The sequence below is a fragment of the Lonchura striata genome, chromosome 2 (assembly GCF_046129695.1).
Source record: "Lonchura striata isolate bLonStr1 chromosome 2, bLonStr1.mat, whole genome shotgun sequence".
Taxonomy (NCBI): domain Eukaryota; kingdom Metazoa; phylum Chordata; class Aves; order Passeriformes; family Estrildidae; genus Lonchura; species Lonchura striata.
The window spans coordinates 32,544,883-32,565,497 of NC_134604.1; the positions used below are offsets into that span (position 1 = coordinate 32,544,883).

At 42.1% G+C, this 20,615-nt stretch overlaps 2 protein-coding genes across 4 annotated transcripts in view; both read right to left on the reverse strand.

Annotated features, from left to right (window-relative positions):
* The window catches only part of INTS4 (integrator complex subunit 4), a 32,215-nt gene extending 21,982 nt beyond the window's left edge, over positions 1-10,233 (reverse strand). Inside the window, exons 1-10 of one of the 2 annotated variants that reach the window (XM_021533977.3) lie at positions 10,133-10,233; positions 9,300-9,494; positions 7,284-7,401; positions 6,480-6,586; positions 6,089-6,274; positions 4,800-4,850; positions 4,079-4,167; positions 3,700-3,820; positions 3,123-3,194; positions 1,944-2,118 (exon numbers count right to left, since the gene is read on the reverse strand). In XM_021533977.3, coding sequence (XP_021389652.1) covers positions 1,944-2,118; positions 3,123-3,194; positions 3,700-3,820; positions 4,079-4,167; positions 4,800-4,850; positions 6,089-6,274; positions 6,480-6,586; positions 7,284-7,401; positions 9,300-9,494; positions 10,133-10,186 — 1,168 coding nt within the window. In that variant the 5' untranslated portion in view covers positions 10,187-10,233. The remainder of the gene's footprint in view (positions 1-1,943; positions 2,119-3,122; positions 3,195-3,699; positions 3,821-4,078; positions 4,168-4,799; positions 4,851-6,088; positions 6,275-6,479; positions 6,587-7,283; positions 7,402-9,299; positions 9,495-10,132) is intronic. The other variant, XM_021533978.3, reaches the window with a different exon arrangement.
* A 3,220-nt stretch (positions 10,234-13,453) lies between these two features.
* KCTD14 (potassium channel tetramerization domain containing 14) lies at positions 13,454-16,906 on the reverse strand. 2 transcript variants are annotated; one of them, XM_077790862.1, is made up of 3 exons: positions 16,843-16,906; positions 14,510-14,514; positions 13,454-14,198 (listed from the first exon to the last, which is right to left on the reverse strand). In XM_077790862.1, the coding sequence occupies exons 1-3, from the start codon at positions 16,904-16,906 to the stop codon at positions 13,527-13,529; spliced, it is 741 nt and encodes a 246-aa protein (XP_077646988.1). In that variant the 3' UTR covers positions 13,454-13,526. The 2 variants fall into 2 exon arrangements, with proteins under 2 accessions (XP_077646988.1, XP_021389655.2); XM_021533980.2 differs by lacking the exon at positions 14,510-14,514 and having other exon boundaries at positions 16,847-16,906.
* Positions 16,907-20,615: the final 3,709 nt, after the last annotated feature.

The following is a 20,615-nucleotide window of genomic DNA, read 5'->3' on the forward strand; positions in this document are numbered from 1 at the left end:
AGGACAGGAGATGCTAAGGAAACACTGAGGGCAAAGAGCCTAAGCAGGGACCCACTGGGGACCTCCTCACAGGCAAATCTTCAAATCAAGTCTCACTTCTGATATAGCCCCTGCTGCTGCCATAAGCATCTGCAAAAGGGACCTGCAGGTGAAAAACAGGTCTCCAATCCATCAATAAATACTGCATATTTTATAGTGTGTTTTGCAAGCATAGCATTAACAATGATATCTTAAGCAAACTAATTTAGTTAATTAAACTGTGATTGTTTTATTCTTCCTGACATTTTAATTGCTTGGCGCTTTCACTGCATTTTTAACTTGATATGCAGCCCTTTATGAATTGCTGAAAAGTCTCCAAGAATCAATGTTTTGGCAGTTAACAGAATGAAAGTCTTTTGCTTTCTGACTTCAGATTCCTCAAAACAAAGGAAAAAGGTACCACCTGAGTATGAAAATTATTTGAATTAAAATTAAAAAAGCATCAGAAAGCATCCTGAGTGTACTTATGCTGTAAAGCATTGCAGGAATTTGAAGAATACCCAAATAACAAGGTTAGGAAGAGATAAGATTCTCTTTCCTATAATCAGCCGCATTAGCTTCCCTAACATTCATGTGCTGTGAACAGAAAAATGGTAATTAATTGATGTCCTGCAAACATTGTAGTTTTAATCATACTTTTAGTTTTCACTCAAATTAGCTCATATTGAAAACATTTACTTGAACTTGTGTGGAGCTTTTAGGCCTACTGTTCTTAAAGAACAGATCTGACTCCTCAGGATTCTAATCAAAAATGCACAGACAGCAAGAGCCCTGCTTGCTCAGTGATGATGCTTTTGTCACAGCTCAGCGTCTCCATGATCATTAAGACCCAGATATTAAGACAAGAGAAACATTTTGCCAATGTTGCTCTCATAAGCTGACACACTAATTCAGATTTAACTTATAACATGGAATTCAAGACATGAAGCAGCACTGCCAGTCAGGGAGAGCTCAGCAGTACTTAATGCTGCAGTGGAGAGAGAGATCTGTGTATATTTCACATTTGTTCATTTTATCCACATTCCCTGACAGCATCATACAAGACCTGTGGCACAAGAAATTGGAGAACCTATTTCTTAAGGCCAAGGGGCTGAACCAGTGAAGCATTTTTTACTGTTAGGAAAAAAACAAGGTGCACTTTCAAGCTTCAGGGAGAGTTAACTACTGGGAAAAAGTGCATTTATTTGCAGGGCTCATGGAGAAATAAACCCACTTTTACAACACAATCTAGAACAGTATTTTTGTTATGGTAGTTTTGTATGTTTTAACTTAACCTCATCCTTCCAGTAACATTAAAGGCAAATTCAAAAATGTCATTCAGAGCTTGGAATTTTCATGGTTTTTGCAAATACCATCTTCACAATGTACCAGGAGAGGCTCAGATGGAAAACATTCAGGTTGTCAATCATTGGAACAGACTACACAGGGAAATGGAGGAATTGCCATCCTTGGAAGTGTTCAGAAATGGATGCGGCACTTAGGGACATGGTTTAGTAGTGGACTTGGTAGTTAACATTTGGAATCGATGGTCTTAGAGGTATCTTCCAACCTAAATGATTCTATGAATTTCCTTGTTGCTGACAAAACACCAATTTCAAACAGCAGCAACTAACCGCCAATTTATGTCCACATGCAGCTGTTAAATTTAAGTCAACAACAACAAAAATTAATCCCAGTGGGTTTCTGCAGAACAGAAGCAAGCCACTTATTACTATACATGTTACTAAAACTTTAGCATTTATAGGAAGCTATTTGCTTTTGCTACCCAATTGAACACTTCTATCCAAAATTCTGTGAAACAATGCAATACCTTTGAAACAACTGCCAATCAGAGATCACAATTATGCTCATCAGCCAACACACATCTCCTCCCATTAGCTATTCCGTGGCCAGTTAACACTTACCATACATCTCATCTTCCAGGCCATGAACAAAAGCTCCACAAGCTCCTGATTCAATCAAGTTCACAGCACCAGTATCGATTTCCTCTTTGGGAGCATCATCTCCCCATTTTCTGCCACTTGAAAACTCCCCAGAGCTGTAGAGCTCTTTGGCTCGTTCATGTGCAGTGCGCTTCCTCTGTCCAAACAAGCATTTCAGTTACAACCATGTAAACTTCAAAAGATGATTGAACAAAATATTAAACTGGATCTGAAAATAGACATAGCTGGAGGCTTAGACATTGACACACATGCAAGTGCTAAGAAAAGCAAACAGTACCTACTCTTCTATGGCTATTCCTAACTGCCAGTAACTCTTTGTAGTTTTGATGCAGGGAAAGGATAAGAACACATTTTAGTTAACATATTCTTAGACATCCATTGTAAAAACAGCCAAACTCAGAACAAAGGCCCATCTAATTAAGAAGCCAATAACTGATCTGCAAAAATGCTATCACTTTGCAGTTCTACTTGTTAAACTGCAATTAAATACTTTAATGCTATCAATACTATCCAGAGTACAGCAATGTGTAAAATGAAATATTCATTCAGTGTGCTTGCCAGTCTGCCTCCTTTTCCCACATGCTCTAAATAAAGCTGCGCAGCACTTTCTTTAACAGCCTTTACCAAGGCACACAAAAAACAGCAGCTCATCATCCTTTTGTAGACAGAAAAAAATTAACATAACCTTGAGCATGTTACTTAAGGAAGGAACATTACTGAAAAATTTCGCTCACAGGGCTGAGTAGACTTTTAGCTACTCATGTTTCTTGAAATGTTGATGGTTTTTGATCAGATGTTGCAGGATGTTTCCAAGAGCTTGCTCCTAGAACTAGGATGCCATCTTTCCATACACTATAAGCAAAGCTTTTAGCCAAAAACTATCAGAACAACACAAACGTTTACCTCTCAGTTGTTGCAAATCTTGAATAGCCTAGAGCTGTTTCTTACATACTTGGTTAATGAAATCTAAAACTAGCATTTGCTTTATTGACTTTAATCTAAAACAAAACCTGTCATCATCAATTAACTCTCAGCAACTCTCAGGCAAGGACAAGGTGAACAATCACACTCAATATTAACATACCTCTTGTGTGATTTTAGCACCTATACACAGGAAAACAAACCTAAACACTTACATACCCTCAGATCTGACATGAGCTTCTTGTCAAGGGTCTGCTCCAAGAAATGGGAGCTAACTTGTTGCATAGAACCCTGAAAAAAAAAAATATATCAAAGGGATGGAACAGGATTATTCTGAACTGCACCATATAATTTCCTGATTTATCCCAATATGGCATCCAATCTTATCCCCTCATTCAAACAGCTTTATGCAATGCCTGACAGTATTGTACATCATGATCTAAAAAAGTGAACTTAAGAATCAGAATATCTTATTTTCCCACTGAGGTTAATGTGGCTTTTCTTGAGTTCAGTCAGTTCACATGTCCTGTGGTAGAGAAGTAGGGTCAGGAAATTATTACATGGATTTGTTTTTTTTCTTTAATGTTCAACAATCTACTCTCAAGGTACAGCTGAGCTGAAAAATTGTTGGGTTTCTTCAACCTTCCTCGGTTACTTCACCTCAGAATTTTGGGAGAAATTTACCTATACGGTTTTAAACATCCTCCCATTCTTCTTTATTTTTCAAATATATATGAAAAGTCAAGTAACTTAAGAGAAACTATTCTCTGCCAGAGAAGCAAAGAATGCAACTTACCAATAACTTCGCAGCTTGTACTCTTACAACCCAGGAACCATCACTAACCATATGGCAAATTTTTCCAAAGGCATCATCAACCAAGCGAATTTCTTCATTAGAAGAAGGAATCGGGACGATGCTGACATAGAGAAATCAGTTTGTTGATTGTATTCCATACTGGATGGCATCAATAAGAAAAAACCATGCTGATTTCCTATGCATGTTTAACAAATACCAGGAACCAAAACTTCACTGCATCAGTGCATTCTCATCAGGCATCAGCCATTTGTACACATCAGTTTCCTAACAGCTCCTCCTCAGACCTACTAGCACGAAACTCTCAGGATTATGATGATTACTCAGCCAGTATTTTGAGGACAGTGCATGCAGGACGTACCTTTCAGGGTAAAGCTGACTGAGGACCCAAATCAGCTGAACTGCAGCACTGCGCACTTGTTCATAATCATCTGCCAACAGCTTGCAGGCCTGAAAGAACATTTACACCTGAAACATTTCCACCTGAGCTGTCATTCACATCCCACAATGTCAGCAGCATCCTTAACACAAGACAGTTAGGACAGATTAAAAATCAAAATGAACCCAGTCTTCCCTGCTCCTCCCTAGTATTTCCAAGTTTGATCAGGCAGACTAGATCTAATCAAGTCAATCAGGCACATGTTTTAAACTCCAGAACTGCCTGTACTATGCAAGAAGGATGAAATGTGAGTCTGCAATAGAACTGATTTGATACAGGCTGCAGCTGCACAGCTTTACTGATATAACAGACACAAGCTTTATGGGTGCTCTCCAACAAACAAAGGTTTAAAACATCCAGACTATGAATGCCAGATGACAGGAATGACTTCATCATGCCTTGCCCTTTCCATGATCACCTTCCCAACAAACAATATACAACAAAGCATATGCTTTAGTGCATTTAAGCACAATGGATGCAAAATAACCTTTTATTTCCAGTGTCATACAACAACACGAAATACCTGCAACTAAGTGTAAAATACTCCTCCTCTGCTCAGTGCCCTCCTCCTCACAAAACACACTGCCAGAAAACTCAAAGAGAAAGATGTGCAAACAAGTACAAAACAAATATAAGGTTTTACCTGACTATAAATAGCTTGCTGTAACTTTAATCCTCTTTCATGAAGCTGTAGCTACAAGGAAAAAAAAAAAACAAAAAACAATGCAAGAAAGTGTAAGTACAGGTTTAAAGGACACAGACTAAGTTTTCACCACTGGTTTTCTGTTTCAGCTGCTTGCATTTTTTGATTGTTGCATAATTAAAATACTGCATTACCTTGACCATAAGTATTTTAAATACTATTCTTGACTTCAGTATAATTTTTTTTGCTTCATAGTCATTCATACTTAAATTACGGAAAAAGAATTTATACAAATACACTGCTTGTTCACTGTCCCAATCTTCAAATAATTTTTTAGTGTTAGCCATATTCAACCACAATTAGAACAATAATGAATTACTTTACTACAATTCCTGAAACATAGATCCAATAGTAGCATTTACATGGCATGAAAACTCATGGGCAATTTTGCTGTTACTGAACCACAGAGGCAGCAAAGTGTCCTACATTGTTTCCTTTTAGAAGGATGACTTTACAACATCCAGGAGAGAGAGATTTCAGAGAGATTCAAGTGCAACCTGATCTTCTCAAATGCATCTTCCTTCCTTCTCTGGAGTTTAGTAACATTAATTCAAAGATCCTTGTTGACCATCACATGAGATGGACCATTATTATAAACTCTCAGGGTAATAGAGAAACTTCTGTATCCCCACACACTTACAGGCAACTCACATTAAGCAGTATTTTAAAATGCATGGTCTTTGCTTGCATTTCTGCAAAGCTAAAAGCTTCTGAAGGGTCCCCACACAAAAAACTCCAGTATATAGTATATCTTATAAACAGTTAGAGAATGCTAATGCATGCAACCATGAGGCTACATGTTTGCTTTAAAACAAACAAACTTCCTTCTGGACTTATCACAAAGGTTTCCTATCATAAGCAGATGCCTACTGCATTTTGGAGCACTAGTAGTTTACTGCAGTTCCTGTAACCAATACTAAATCTAGAAATAAATCTGTCACTAAAAGGAAGAACCTACACACTCAAAAGAATAAACAAGTTGAAAAGCTGCTTCAGCTATAGCTGAAACAGAAGTTATGAACCACTCAAATGCCCTCTCAGATCTCATGTCACCCTAATATTTCAAGATCTATCTTATTTTTTCAGGTAGTTTTGATACACTGAAAAGACTTTTACTAGTTTAATTACAATAATCTCTAAACCAAACCTCTGTGGAATAGTTTGCAGTCCTCTCTCAGCTTCCTGATACAACCTCAAACCATTTATTCCATGCTACCAGCTACACTTACCATAGCTTTTATAGCTGCAGTCCTAACTCGAGGGTCCTGATCATTAAAATGATCTCCTATTATCTTCTGGACATCTTTGGCTGCCTGGCTTTCAGCCTCTTTTGCAATGCCTTTTTCCACTGGGCCAAGACAGCCAATTAGCTGAAGACACTTATTCCTTACTCCATGAGAAGAATCTGTCAGATGCTGTGGAACAAGAGATGAGCAGATGTAACTGGATTCTTATGGTTCTTTCAGCCTTTTGAAACATTGTGCTATATTTCCTGGCAGTTATTAATGTTAGTATTGTAACAGTTTGTTGAGAAAAATTAAAATAATTTTAATACTGGCTACCTCTGTTTTTTTCTTGTGGCAGTGACAAAAGTTCCCTAGCCCAGGGAGGCCTCCTTACCTTGCAGGCTACCTCCACCAGCCTCATCCTGACAGATGGATTCTCTGGGAGTTTTGTGCCAATCACTAACAGGGTGTCCAGCAGCTGAGCAAGGACTTGGTGAGACTCTGCAAAACAGAAGAGTGAAAGGCTATGCACTACTTTGCTGAACTCTTACCAGCTACAGGATCAGAGACTGATCTACATTGGAAGGCCATGCTGAAACCGTCTCATTTCATGGCCTGAACTAGCCCAGCTCCCTCAGCTATGCCTTGTACATCACACACTCCAGTTCTCCACCACCTCAGTGGTACTGCTGAACTCACCCAACCTTACCAGCACTAATCTGGCACTGGGGAACCCAAAACTGGATAAGGTATTACAGATGTGGCCTAACCAGTGCTGAGTAAAAGGGTATAATGCCCTCCCTTGACCTGCTGGCTACACTCCTGTTGATACAGCTTGATGAGCTGGTCTCTAGCACGATACAAAAAAAAACTGCTCTTCAAACACATTTCCATTTTAAGCAAAACTGTCCTGTAGAACAGAGAATCTCAGAAGCAACAACTTTCAGATTGAGATTGATGCAAAAGCAAATTTTGCACTCCCTTAGAACAAAGATATAGAGCAGACAGGTCAGGGGAACATTCTTCTCCTCCTCAGAACATGGTGTTATCTGTCATCATTCACAAAACCAGAAAATAAATACTCTAATCAGCAATTCCCAATTGTACATCTGAGATGTAAGGCCTTGCCACTGCTCCAAATGCTTTGACAGCATGATTCCACCTTGACCTCAAGCATCACATCAAAAGTGAGACTTACTCTCATTCTGAAGGGTGTTAATGGCATCATCCATAATGCAGTCTGGGGAAAATCCTGCAGTCTTTGACAACAACCCCAGCAAGGATGCAATCTTCAGTCTTACAGAGGCATCATTCTCCTGGAAGGAAACAACACCCAAAAAAAGCCCCAGTCCAGCAAGGTTAAAGAAAAAAAAAGAAAACAGCATATATTACCTATATACATCTACTCATTTAAGAAACAGCAAATGCTGTCACAGGTGATAATTACATAAGTAACCATCATCAATGAATATTCCTTTAAAATTAATTTCAAAAGCTCATGCATTTTCGAGATTTATTTCGTGGTTTCTAGAGACTCATGTACCCAAGACTTTGGGTCATAACTGGACCCTCTCTCATTGTATTGCCAAGGACATCCAATGTAGAGTAGAAAGGCAAAAAGTCATCTGGGTGTCATACATGGATCTTATCAGCATTTGTGCAACATTCAGAGTTGCAGAAAAATTACATTAACAAATATCCCATCTTTCAACAAGAAATTTTACAGTTACAACTGTTATATCTGTCAAGTATTTAAGAGAGACTTCAGTGCCACACACAGCCTCCAAGTGACAAATGTGACACCCAAAGTAGCAGTCCCTTTCTCAACTAAACTGAGATGCATTTTTTATTTTAGGGTTGAAGCTATGTGTTTGAAAAATGAATGCTGTCATCAGTACTGCCCTACCAAAATATATAGGGATGAAAGAGCATGAGGCTACAGACCATCTTAAACAAATCAATGACACTTCAAACAAATAAATCATCACATAACTTCCACTGCAGTTACAGCTTTCAGGGTCAGGTTTCTGGATGACCAGGAAAAGTGTGTTATGGAGTACTAAGAAACAAGTTCTTTCGAAAATTTTGTCTGTAAGTAAAATAATGTCAGCTATGGTAGTTTTGAAAGCAGTATTTTTAAAAGCTGGATCCTGTAACAGGCTGTGCTCTTGCCAGTGTGATCCTGTCTGCAGGTTCATGAGTCTTTCTTCTAATACAAGCTACAAAACAAATTTCAAGTACAATGAACCTGTTATTTGACCAGGAACTCTGTATTTCATAGAATCAGAGAATCATTTATGTTGGAAAAGACCTCTAAGGTCATCAAGTCCAACCCTTAACCTAGCACTGACAAGTCTACCACTAAACTGTGTCCCCAAGTGCCACATCTACACATCTTTGAAATACCTTCAGGGACAGTGACTCAACCACTGCTTTGGGCAGTCTGTTCCAGTGCTTGATAATCTTTTCAGTGTGGAAAGTTCTCCAAATGTCCAAGCTAAACCTCCTTGGAGCAGCTTGAGGCCATCTCCTTGTTCTACTGCTTGCTAATTGGAGAAGTTTGGACAGTTTTCTTCATAGATTTGATATTAGGAAGAAATTCTTCACTGAGAGGGCAGTGAGGTACTGGCCCAGAGAAGGTTACCCAGGGAAGCTGCCTCATACTTGGAAATGCTCAAGGTCAGGCTGGATGGAACTTTGGGCAACCTGGTCTAACAGAAGGTGTCCCCTAGCAGAGGGGTCAGAAGTGGATGATCTTTAATGTCCCTCCAACCCAAACAATTCCATGAGTCTATGATTTTAAAAGTGCTTCTTTTTTACTACATAAGCAATAACTAAAAGGTTTCTCCACTGCTAGAGAAGATTAAGAACAAGGTAAGGGCACATCAGTCAGGAAAGTGTTGTATAAAGCTGAAACAGCTCTAGGCAGCTGGGCTCCCTGGAAAACTTGACACGTCTTTTGTCCCTCGCCAAGTTAACTTACACACAAGCCACGTGCAGAGATAACTTGTCACAGGCTGGTGAAACCATCAGCACAGACGTCAAGTATCACAATCAGAAATCACTTGGGTCAGGGGCTACAGCTGCTCACTCTCAGCCCAGGCTGGTGGCAACTGAGTCAGCAACACAGGAGCCTGTGAGCCCCTGTTCAACATCCCACACCAAGCAAACAGGAGTAGAAGGAGCAAGCATGTTTGACTCCCAGCTTCACCACCTTGTAATAATGCTCCAGCAGGATCCTGACAACCCCTTCCACGCTCTCCACTTCCACAGGCTTCCTGGCAAACTGGAGCAGGTACTGCAAGGCATCTGCGGGCGAGGTGGCTTTGCACAGGTCCACGTGGAGCGCTGCCGACTTGCTGGGCTTGGTCAGCCGCAGCTTCTTAGTGGACAGGTCCTCATGCTGCTGCTGTGGGCAGAGGGACAGAGCTCAGAAACACAGTGTATCCAGACCCACTCCTCCCAGACTGAACACGGGGAGGCCTAAGGAAGCTGCCATGTCCCACGGCAGTCACTCTCCTTCATCCATCTGAGAAAAAATACATCCTCGCACCACAGCGGTTGTCACTGTCCTGCCCAGGTGGTCGCTGTCCCCGCGAAACACGGCCTCTCCCCACCCTAGGCTGGGTCCAAACAACTAATCCGGGGCCAACACGACTTCTCCCTCTCCCACCGGCCCGGAGCAGCCCAGCAACTCGCCGTAGTTCCTTCCTCTTCCCCGCAGCAGTGACGGCCCTGCTCAGGTCAAAGAACCAACACATCGGGTCCGGCTGGAAGAAACCACAGCGGGTCCTCTCGCCCAAGCTCCCTCTCAAGCAGGCTCACCTCAGAGCACGCTGCACAGCACTGCAGTGTCCGGACCGCTCCTGAGCATCTCCAGTGAGGGAGACTCCACAAGCACTCGGGGCCGCCCCGGCCCGCTCCCGCCCGACCCCTCGGGGGCCGCCCCGGCCCCGGCGAGCCCCGGCTTTCCCCACAGCTCCGCCTCACGCTCCCGCCGCAGGCAGAGCTCGCAGCCGCCACCCCGGCCTGGGGGGGATGTGTTACCTGGACCACCTTGGTGAACTCCTCGTACACCCGCTTCTTCAGGTGCGCCGCCATGGCGCGGCCGCGCAGCCGGAACAGGAACCGCGGAGGCGCCGGGAGGGGCGGCGCGGCCTCGTCCGCCCGCGGCTTCCCTGACAGCTGCGCCCGCCGTTCGCTGGGACTCGCTTTTAACCCGGCTGTGCCACCTCTGGGTGCTTTTTGAGCGAGCAAAGAAATGATGTTTTTGAAAAATGCGTATTTAACGATTGGCTTCTCGCAAATATTACCGTGAATATTGTATGTGTAATGTTAGAAAGTTATGCTGTGTTAATTCTCTTACGTAGTGTGTTAAATATAGTTTTAGGTTCCAACATAATGTTAAAATAGAGACTATGTGTGGGGGGGGAATTGTTTTTTTTAGAAATTAAATACTTGCTTCGAGGAACGCCTAAATCTTCCAAAGGAGAGGAATTTGTGGCTTCTTATCAGAAGAAACCAATTTCTTCAGGCCTTGCTCAGACTCGAAGATGCCATGGGGCTTAAAGGAAACAGTTGGCATACAACAGACAGAGTTTCTTGTTTTAAATGCATAACCATGAAGGATATATGAATATGCAACGAGTGTATTGTTTTAAGTGTAATTCCTTTGTTCACAAGACGTGCTTTTTGTGACTTAGTGTCTGAGAGCATCCGGACATCCGTAATTCTTTGCTTTTTATTGTCTTGTAATTGTTCTAACTCTAAACTTTATTACTCTAATTGTATTATTATTTTATAACCATTTTATAATTATTAAACTTTTAACATTTTAAAAATCAAATGATTGGCATTTTTCACAATGTTCATCAGTTCTATTAAATAATTCTCTTCATTAATTAGTATTCTGTCCTCTATTGGTTATTTATTCTTCCTTCTCACGTTAATCAGCCCCCATTTCTCAGACTCTTTGTAGGATGTGCTGCAACACTCCAGGTAGGAAGTGTTGCAGCACATCCTGAAGAATCTTTGTTATCTTCTGGTTTCTGCAAAGTTCCCTTATATTCTATAAATGCCGCATTTTTTGTGTCCACTTTCAAAAATACATCTCTCGCAGGTTTTGTTCATCAAAGCATATCAGGGCTAGTTTAGCAAAACTTAAAGTTTCAGCGATTTTCCCAATCCAACTCTTATCAATATCAGTTTGTGTAAAGAAACTTACTTACGTGCTGGCTAAAAGTGACTTAAGACTAATGCAATGCTAATAAATAATATACTGCTTATGATTAATAAATTAATTAAAAATAACTAGAAAATTTATTTCCATCAGAGTAGTAGAATCATTAAAGTCAGAAAAATTTTATAAGATCATGGAGTTCAACTGTTAACCCAGCACTGGCAAGCCAACCACTAATCTCTATTTCCAAGTGCCACAGCCGCACATTTTTTTAACACTTCCAGGGATGGGGACTCGACCAATTTCTTGGGCAGCCTGTTCCAATGTCTGACCACCCTTTCAGTGAATACATTTTTCCTGATTGTTTTCCTGGCACAACTTGAGGCCATTTCTCTTGTCCTGTCTCTCACCTGGCTACAAGCACCTTCCAGGCAGTTTTAGAGAGCGATAAGGTCCCCCTGAGCCTCCTTTTCTCCAGGCTGAACACCCCCAGCTCCCTCAGCCACTCCTCATGGGACTTGTGCTCCAGACCAGCTCCATTGCCCTTCTCCAGGACACTGCAGGGCGTCAATGTCCTTCCTAGAGTGAGTGACACCAAACTGAATGCAGGATTCAAGCATGTACCAATTCAATTTTCTCATGGCAGCAGTCCTAGAGACTTAGGAGGTTGGTTGGTGTGAGGCTTTAACTATTCTATGCTGAGATTTTTTTCCTCCTAATGTCTAATTTTCATCTCTGTTGTTGTGACTTAAGCCAGTTTCCCCACCCTCAGTATGTGCAAAGTGTAACAGATCTCTTTAAAGCATCCTTTTGTCTACTGGGAGGCCTCCTCTATCTCTCTTCTTCCAGGCTGAGCACCACCAACCACTTGATTATGATCATAAGAGCCTATTTCCTAAACATTTTGTCCTCTCAGACACTGACTGCATCCATTCTTAACAAGGCAATGAATGTGACAGATCTCAGAGTCCCTTCACCCCTACAGCAGAACTGCCCCGCAGTTGCTGGAGTGACTCATGGCTGTCACTGGGGGGAAGTCCATGCTAGGATAAGCACATCTGAAACACAGCTTAATTAGGAATGGTTCAAATCTGTTCCCTAAAGACAAAACTTCAGGTCTTTAGAATTTGGGGATCTTGAGGGGGAAATGTCAGTAAATAAATCACTTATGCATCATCCAAAAAAATTGTAAAATTTATTCCTTTGAAATCTCAGGGACCATTCTATGATTCTATGGTTATTGTCCTTGACTGGAAGAAATTAATCTTCCAAGAAGTAAAAGAAATATGATCCTTATCAAATCAACCATTATGATTCTCAGAGTGATTAAAAAAAATCTCCAGTATAAAAATAAACTTTCAAATTCTAAGAATTTTAAAAACACATTGTAGAATGCAACTTGTGTTCTGTAAAAGAGAATTTGTAGGCTGTTGCTTCAGTACCACTTCCTTCCCACCAAATCGTGCCAGGTTTTCCCAATTCTTCCAGGAGCTTATGTAGTTAGAAATAGCATCATAATAATAATGAGTGTCATAAGAAAGAGATTAAGATTGTGTGGTCTGAAAGAGGAGTGTGTGTCCTTAGATTATAAACTCCTCACATCAGTGATGTTTTTGCCTTTTGTTGATCATGGACCGTAGATGAGGTTCTCCGTCTTTCCTTCAGAACAAATAATAAATAATTGTAATAAATACATTGAGTAGAGAGTAGGCTGTCTGCTGGAGGAATAAGAAGCAATCAGAGGAACTGAATCCTTCCTTTTAACCCAGATTATAGTGTAGAAAGGAGAGAGAAAAATTGCTTTTGCCTTCCCATTTAGAAACCAATTTTAATTCAAGTATGTGGTAATATCACTGTTTCAGTCAGGATTTCCACATATATGACCTGTTCCCATTTGCACTGAGAGAGCAACTCTACATGTTCACGAGACATATTTGGGATTATTCATTTCCCTTAGGTTGAGTGAGGTTGGCTCTATTCACAGATCCATCTCTTTGAACTGAATGAATAGTAAGCAACATTGAAGAGTAAAATTTGTCCCTTTTCTGGAGCCTTTTAAATCCCCTAAAAAGTTATCCCCTAAAGCCCAAGTAAAGTGGCTCTTAAGTGCTCTTTGATATGGCAAACAGCCAAAAGAGATCCTTTCATTGGCCTGTGTGTTTCTTCCTGTCCCTCTGGTAGCTCGTCGTTTAGTCTCCACAGTCCAGGTTAATTTGTTCCAGTGATTGCTTTCTAATGTTCCCTACCAATGGCAGCACTTTGCTACCACCAGGTGAACAGGAACTTGTAGAAGAAGTCATGCGATTTGAAGCGAAAACCTTTTTCAGCAACATGGGGCTGAAAGGATATTTTATACCCTTTGGCTTCAACATCCATTTGAATGCAGTCCAGCAGATCAGAAATACTGGGCACAGCCTTCCAGGGGCCAAACTTCACCACAGATTTTTTATCCATGTCCAAACTGTTCAAGACATCCTGACACCTGGCTGCGTCCTCCTCGGTTCTGACCACACATACGATGACGCTGGACTGTCGGGATGCAACCGCTTCCGCCCTGGCGATGCGGATCATCAGCTCGATGTTCTCGCTGTAGTTGGGCACACGAGCCAGAAACTGCCTCCTCGCCACGAGCTCCCCAAAGATCTGTGGGGAGTCCTCAAGCTGCTTGATCAAAGGTTCTATGTCATAGAACAACGCCTCCTTGTAGACGTCCTGGATGCACTGGGTGGGCACTTGGTTACTGCGCAGGTATTCCAAGATGTATTTGAAGTAGGTGCCTGGCCTGTCAATGAAGAACCTCCCTTCAGAGTCAGTCCTGAGTTTGGGCTGGCCGGTGAACATCTCTGCCAGCTTAGAGCCAGGGTGTTTCTTCAAGGTGCTCAGTGTTGTCGTGTACATCTCCCCACCAACATTTAACTCCACAATTGGTGACAACTGAAAAAGAAAAAAGTGAAAAGCGATGTTCATTATCAGTTTGAGGTCATCAACATGGAAGCGTCAAGGAAAAGGCAGATTGTTGTGGTTGAAGGATGGAATGAGTGAAGAGCAGTATGAGCTCCCATTTTGTGGGTATCAGATGGGAACCTCCACCTGATTTATTGCAAAAAGCATCTGCAGAATGCTAATACAACTCTCACAACCTGAGCAGCAGAGACTTGGACATTTCTAAATGACAAAGTCCTCACCTCATCCTTGGAATGTAGGAAAGTGTCATTTTCCTGGTGGGAAAGACGGAAAAGAAGTACCCTGCCTAGGAAATCTGGGAGTGACTACAGGATCCAACACTGATCTCCTAAGTCACTCACAAGCATTGTCCCTGTGGGCCACCTACAGCAACTCTCACCCACCCCTTGTGCAGAGGGACAAAGATAGAGCCCAAAGCTGTGCCACTTCATTTTTATCATCTGAACTGTTTGTTCCTCTTCAAAGGAGAAACTAAAGCTCTTTATAATGGGTGGAATTGGCTTCCACTCATCTGGGGGTTCAGCTGCAAACACTGAAGACACAAAAATCCGTAATGTTGGAGGTGAAGGACAGAAGCTGTTTCGCAAAGCACCTTAAAAAGTATGGCTTTAGTTAGGAAGTAAAGGAAATATTTCATGCAACTGACATGGACTTAAGAGGAAAAAAATGTAAAGATTGTGGTTTTGTTTGCATTTTTAAACCCTCTGTATTAACACCATTGTGTGAATTGAAGGAGGCCTGAATACCTGGAAAGCTGGATTTTTAAAATTTGCCTTCCTGTATATTCAGTTCTGAAAAATTTTACCAGCTTCCCTTCGCACTTGGTCATTTTATGTAGTACTCAGCAAGTGAAAAGAAAAGGGAAGAAAGAAAGAAGACAGTTCCTTTCCTCCTGCCAGCACTACTGTAATGCGAGTCACAAGCCAGGCCAGGGCCACACCTGCCATTGGGAAGGCGTGAGTCAATAAACAACCCTATTTTCCAGGAGCTCACCTGCACTTTCTTGGATCTGAGCACAAAAGGAGCTGCCTCAGTGCTGCTGGTCACATGCCTCAGGTGAAGTGTGTACTTACGTGCTTAGCTGCATCACATGGGCACAGACCCATGGCATGACGCGAGTTGATCTCATAGCACACACCAAGAGAAGGGGGGGAGCCTGTGCCCTCTCCCTGTCCTGTTCTTGTACCTATCTATGTGCTCTCTTGCTCACCTCATGCCAACTCTGCTTCTCTTTCATCTTAGTGAGTTGGGTTGGATGACAGAGGATTTAATGAGCACAGAGCTGACAAAAGGATGGGACAAGGAACAGACAGCCTGGTGCAATGGGACACCTTCCCTTTAAGCAGGAGCAAACTATCAGATTTAGCAGAAATTTGCTCACACACTAAGCAAGCCAGGGAAGCAACAGGAGATTCAGGCAAAGACCCTACTGGAATATTGCTTTGCACTAGTGTGGGTAGTTTCAACTCAAGAGCAATCATTTATGCTTGGGTCAAGATGACAAGCACTATTCTGTCTGAGACTATCTTGTGATTTCCACCTACTGAAAAATACAGCTGTTTCTGGAGTCAGGTCTCTCCCTAGGAGATTTGCTGATAGTCCAAGAGCTACAAACAGCACACCCCACCAGAGAAAATTTGACAGGAGAGTCTCAGGCTTTTGAGCCTTTGCTCCATTTTCAGATGGTAGGTCAGATGTTTCATGCTGTTTGTCACTAACACAAATGGATAACATGTTATTCCTTAATACAGTAGCCCAACAAACTTCATGTTCTTACAGCTTGATTAATGGTTTTAGCCTGGCATCAAAGTGGTTCTCAGCAGACTGGAAGTATTGGCATCAGCTGATTCCCAGTTCTGTAATTAGCCAGCAAGGTGACACTCAGGAAAGCAAATCCATCTATTTGTGCCCCAGTTTACTACTCTGTAAAACAGTTACTTCCATAGGGAAGCATTTTGCAACTTACATCTGAAAAGTGCAACACAGGATGCCGTGCAAGTGGGTTTTCTTAATACAGAGAGGTCTGGAGAAGAGATTGCTCATCTTTAGCCAAGAAGACAAACTGGTTAGCAATAGACTGAGGGTAGAGGAGAGTTAAAAAAAATTATCTCATCACTGATTTCTGCTTAGTAACATGCTGCTTGTCTGAGGCCACCATTAATTTTCCTTATAGCTAGAAAAAACTACTGCTCCCACCTGATGATCCTTCATGTCAACAACACAGGGCAGCTTTGGCATCATTAGAGACTCATAAGACTTGTTCAAAATCCCAAAACCTACAACAGGGTTGTTCTATTTAGGGAACTGACCAATTCAAGTTCATGTTAATTGAATTCCATTTCTTGCCAAAGGAGAAGAACTGCTCTGGTTATTTGCTGTTGTAAGATCTTGCATGCCTGTGAGAGACCTGGCCCCCCTGTAATACAACAGGTGCAAAAAGGCCAGAGTCAGTCTAGTTTTTAACTAGAATCTTTTTCTTAGGGAAATTTGGCAAGGCCTAGTGTCTTCAGATTAGCATATGGGAGGAAAAAAACCCACTCAAATGTAGCCCATTAGGGCTACATGGAGGGGTGCTTTGATCCTGCATGAGGGAATTGTGCCCTTGAGGACATACTCACCATATGCAGGCTGCCGGTGACCTGCTTCCCAAGGGGCTTGTGCTCCGATGAAATACTCATCTTCCCCAGGAGCTGAGGACTCAGCTGTTTGGGCAAACCTGATGCTCAGTGCTGGTGTCCTACCCCACACGCCGGATGGCTTCCAGCTGTTCTCCAAACCTCTTTTGCTTGGACTTTCTTTGCTGGGTCGCCTTTCCCCGCTCCCAGCCCAGCCGCTGCCACGGAGGTTCCAGTTTGTCCCAGGCAGAGCCCTGGCTCTTGCTGCAGGTGCAGGGAGAGGGGAGGGACAGCCTGAAAGCGGAAATATTTGCTCATTAGTTTTCTGGCAGCCAGCAAGGTGCAGGGTGGACTGGGGCTGGCTGCCAGCACACACCTCGTGTGCTGCTATCAGAGTGGTGACTAAGGGCTGAATAATCCCTTCCAAGGAGGCCCAGGGCTCCTCCGATGAGCCCCGTGAGGTGTGCCTGTGTGTCCACCTCTGCCGTGACAACTGGCTGCATCAAAACCAGTAAACACTTTCACAGCTTTTTGGCCTCCGTGCCAAAAATGCCTCCATGCCTCCACTGCTGCTTTATAGCACAGTTTATCCCAAACAATTTCACTGATACCATTTTTCATGCACACTGATGACAGATTTACAGGGTGTCTACAATCTGTCCAAGATGGTGGCACTTTCTTCCTCACCTATACAATCTCTGGGCACTGAGTAATTTGTGCAAGATAAATAAAACCAAACCTGGATCTCTGCTTGAGCAGAGATTGAGAACTCTTCAATTGGCCATAAATATTTGATTATTATCTTTTCATGACATTGTTTTCTAATATCCTGTATCCACCAAATATAGAATGTGGCCAGCACCACAGATTTAGTGGTTGCAAGAGTATCACGAAATCAAAACACTCACAAGGATGTAGTGAAGGTGAACTTGAAAGTACTTAAAGGGGGCTTATAAAAAAAAGAGTGAATTTTTGCCTGAGCACATTGTGACAGAACAAGGGGGAACAGCTTGAAGATAAAAGAGGAGAGATCTAGACTGGATATAAGGAAGACATCCTTTACTGTGAGAGTGATGAGACACTGGCACAGGTTGAGAAACCTGTGGATGCCCCATTCCTGGAAATGTTCAAGGCCTGGTTAAATGGGGCTTTGAGCAACCTGTTCTAGTGGGAGGTGTCCCTACTCATGGCAGGGACGGAGGGGTTGCAACTAGATAATCTTTGAGGTTCCTTCCCAATCCAAACTATTCTGTGATTCTGTGATGATTCTCTGTCTGTGTTAATTTATTAAGCACAGAGTATTGCATTAAAGCTAGCCTAAATAACCTTTCCAGAACCAGACACAGTCCTGCAGGGTCTTCTTTATTTCATTCTAGGTAACTTTAAGTGCACTGTTGCTTTCAAATTTGTCTTCAGGTCACTCATCACTTCTGTGTCTTTGTTTCATTATGGTGGCAATATTGCCATGGGCATGATTGTCCAGAGATGTAACTTAATGTTTGTAATGAGAGACAATATCTTTTATTAGATCAGCTGATACAGATGGATAAAACTATCCATGTTTTAGGGCACATGAGGCATTCCCATGTCTGTCGGATTCTGCTTTATCTTGCTTGGGTTTTTTTTTTTCCATTTTTTTTCCTGTTTCTGTTGGTCTAGTAAAAGGTGCTACCCCTCTACCAACCTTGCCTTACTCTCTTTTGTTTCAAGATGCTCCTCTTTGCCAGCAACTAAAAGAAAAAGCTCAGACAAATACAGCGTTCCTAAAAGTTTTCCTGGGGGAGATGTTAATTATGAATATTGACAGCATGGTATGTAAGGAAATAATTTGCACAAAATCTACATTGTGCTCATGGACACCAGCTTTGTTGCTTTTGAATACCCCAGGGGTTTTGCTGGATCTGTATCCTCTCAGAAGACGTCATTGATCTGAGCAGGAGCTTGAGGCATGAAGGGAAAAACAGTTAGAATTTAGATTGATTCACTTTCCTTGAAGCCTGTCCTGATGAAAGGCTCCCTCAAAGGTGGGCCCAGTTGAACGCTTTGTGCATTTGGGTAAACCTATCATTAAACTCATCTTACATTTTGCTTTTGGTTCTTATGCATCCTCAGAGATCCTCAATGATAACCTCTCTCTGAGTTATTTCTGCTGCTTTGAATAGAAATGCTTGAATTTTCCCTTTTCCAGACCAGCAGAATTGGTAGTGCACCAGTGGATGCACCAGTGAGGTCTGCTTGGGACCCCAGGCTTCGTGACTTGTAATAAATTTTAAAAGATTAATGCTTACTGGAAAACAGGGAGATCTGGAAGATCTGCGTGTCCTGGACATCTAAGGGCTGCAAATCCCATTCGTTGGCCTGGCTTATGTAGATTTTTCAGATAATATAGCTAACAGAGTTCACATCCACCATGTCTTCAATGCTGGAGGTGGTAACATTTCCTTCTGCAGCTGCAGAGCTGGAAAGACAGGTGGACCATCACCTCTCTGCTCACATAAGCTTTTCATGTGGGCAGGATGAAGGGCAGTAGATGAGTTTTCCTTGCTCATCTGAGAGATTTCCCCAAATCAGAATCAAGGGTGGCTAATGGCATTCAATTCCACAACAGAAATCCTTACCACTTTAGTAAAAGGAATAGTTGCCAGCTCACATCCACAACTCTCTTCTACTGCTACACTAACCACAGCTGGTCCTTCAGTGTGATGAATATACTGGTCTGGTTCCTCTGCCCATCATTTTTATTTGATGTAAAAGGGATATTTCCTAGTCTGTAAGCTGTTTCAGGCAGGGACTGGATATCCTATCCCTGTTTTTTCACAAAAGAGTTAGCCTGTGCCTGGACCTTGGATGAGCAACCACAATAATGAAGCATAGGAATAATCATATTAGTGCTTAGAAATTTGGTTTTACAAAATAAGAATAACTTGACAGTGACTTTGTGGGCAATAAATATGTGCTTTTTAAAAATTGTATAAATATTTATATAACATGAGCTGGAACATCTCTGCTCATACGTACATTTACTCAGAGAGTGATGAGGCACTGGCACAGGTTGCCCAGAGAAGTTATGGCTGCCCCACCCCTGGAAGTGTTCAAGGTTAGGTTGGATGGGGCTTTGATGAAACTGATCCAGTAGGTTACATCCCTGCCCATGGCAGGGCTGTTTGGGAGACCTTTAAGGTCCCTTCCAACCTAAACCACTCTGTGATTCTGTGACTGCACATCAGTTTGGAAAATAGTACTATCCATAAAAGTATTTAGTTATTTAATATATTCAATTGTCAGCCTCTGTTTAAGAGACTCAGCATTCAAGAACCACTCCTAAATCAAACACCATGTGCTGTGCAAACACTGTCAGCATTCCTAACAGGTGCCTTCCAGCCATTTATCAGCTCCACCCACCTTCTCAGGATGCATGGCTGAAGGCTTGTATCTGAGATCTGAGCTGCCAACAGTACATTCCACTGCTAAACAGCACAACAATTTTTCTTTTTTATTTTCTGTGCAATTAGAGTTTCACTAAAATAAAAGCAAGGCAGGGAGGTCCTGCTCTTATCTTCCTTTTACAGTGCTGTAGATCTTCAATTGCTGCCAAGCAATCAGGACCCTGCTAAAGGGGTCAACATGAATATATAAGCAAGGCATGGAGCTGCCTGGAGGTGAGTGGAGGAAATAAGCATAGCATCTGCAGGACATCTGCAGATCATCATTAGATGGAGGTTTTTGGAGCTGATGAGTCTCTGATTTCAGCCTGAAGGATGTTATTTCACTT

Bases quoted from the DNA above. Each gene is read 5' to 3' on its own strand.
- KCTD14 (XM_077790862.1), bottom strand. From the start codon at position 16,906: ATGAGTATTTCATCGGAGCACAAGCCCCTTGGGAAGCAGGTCACCGGC.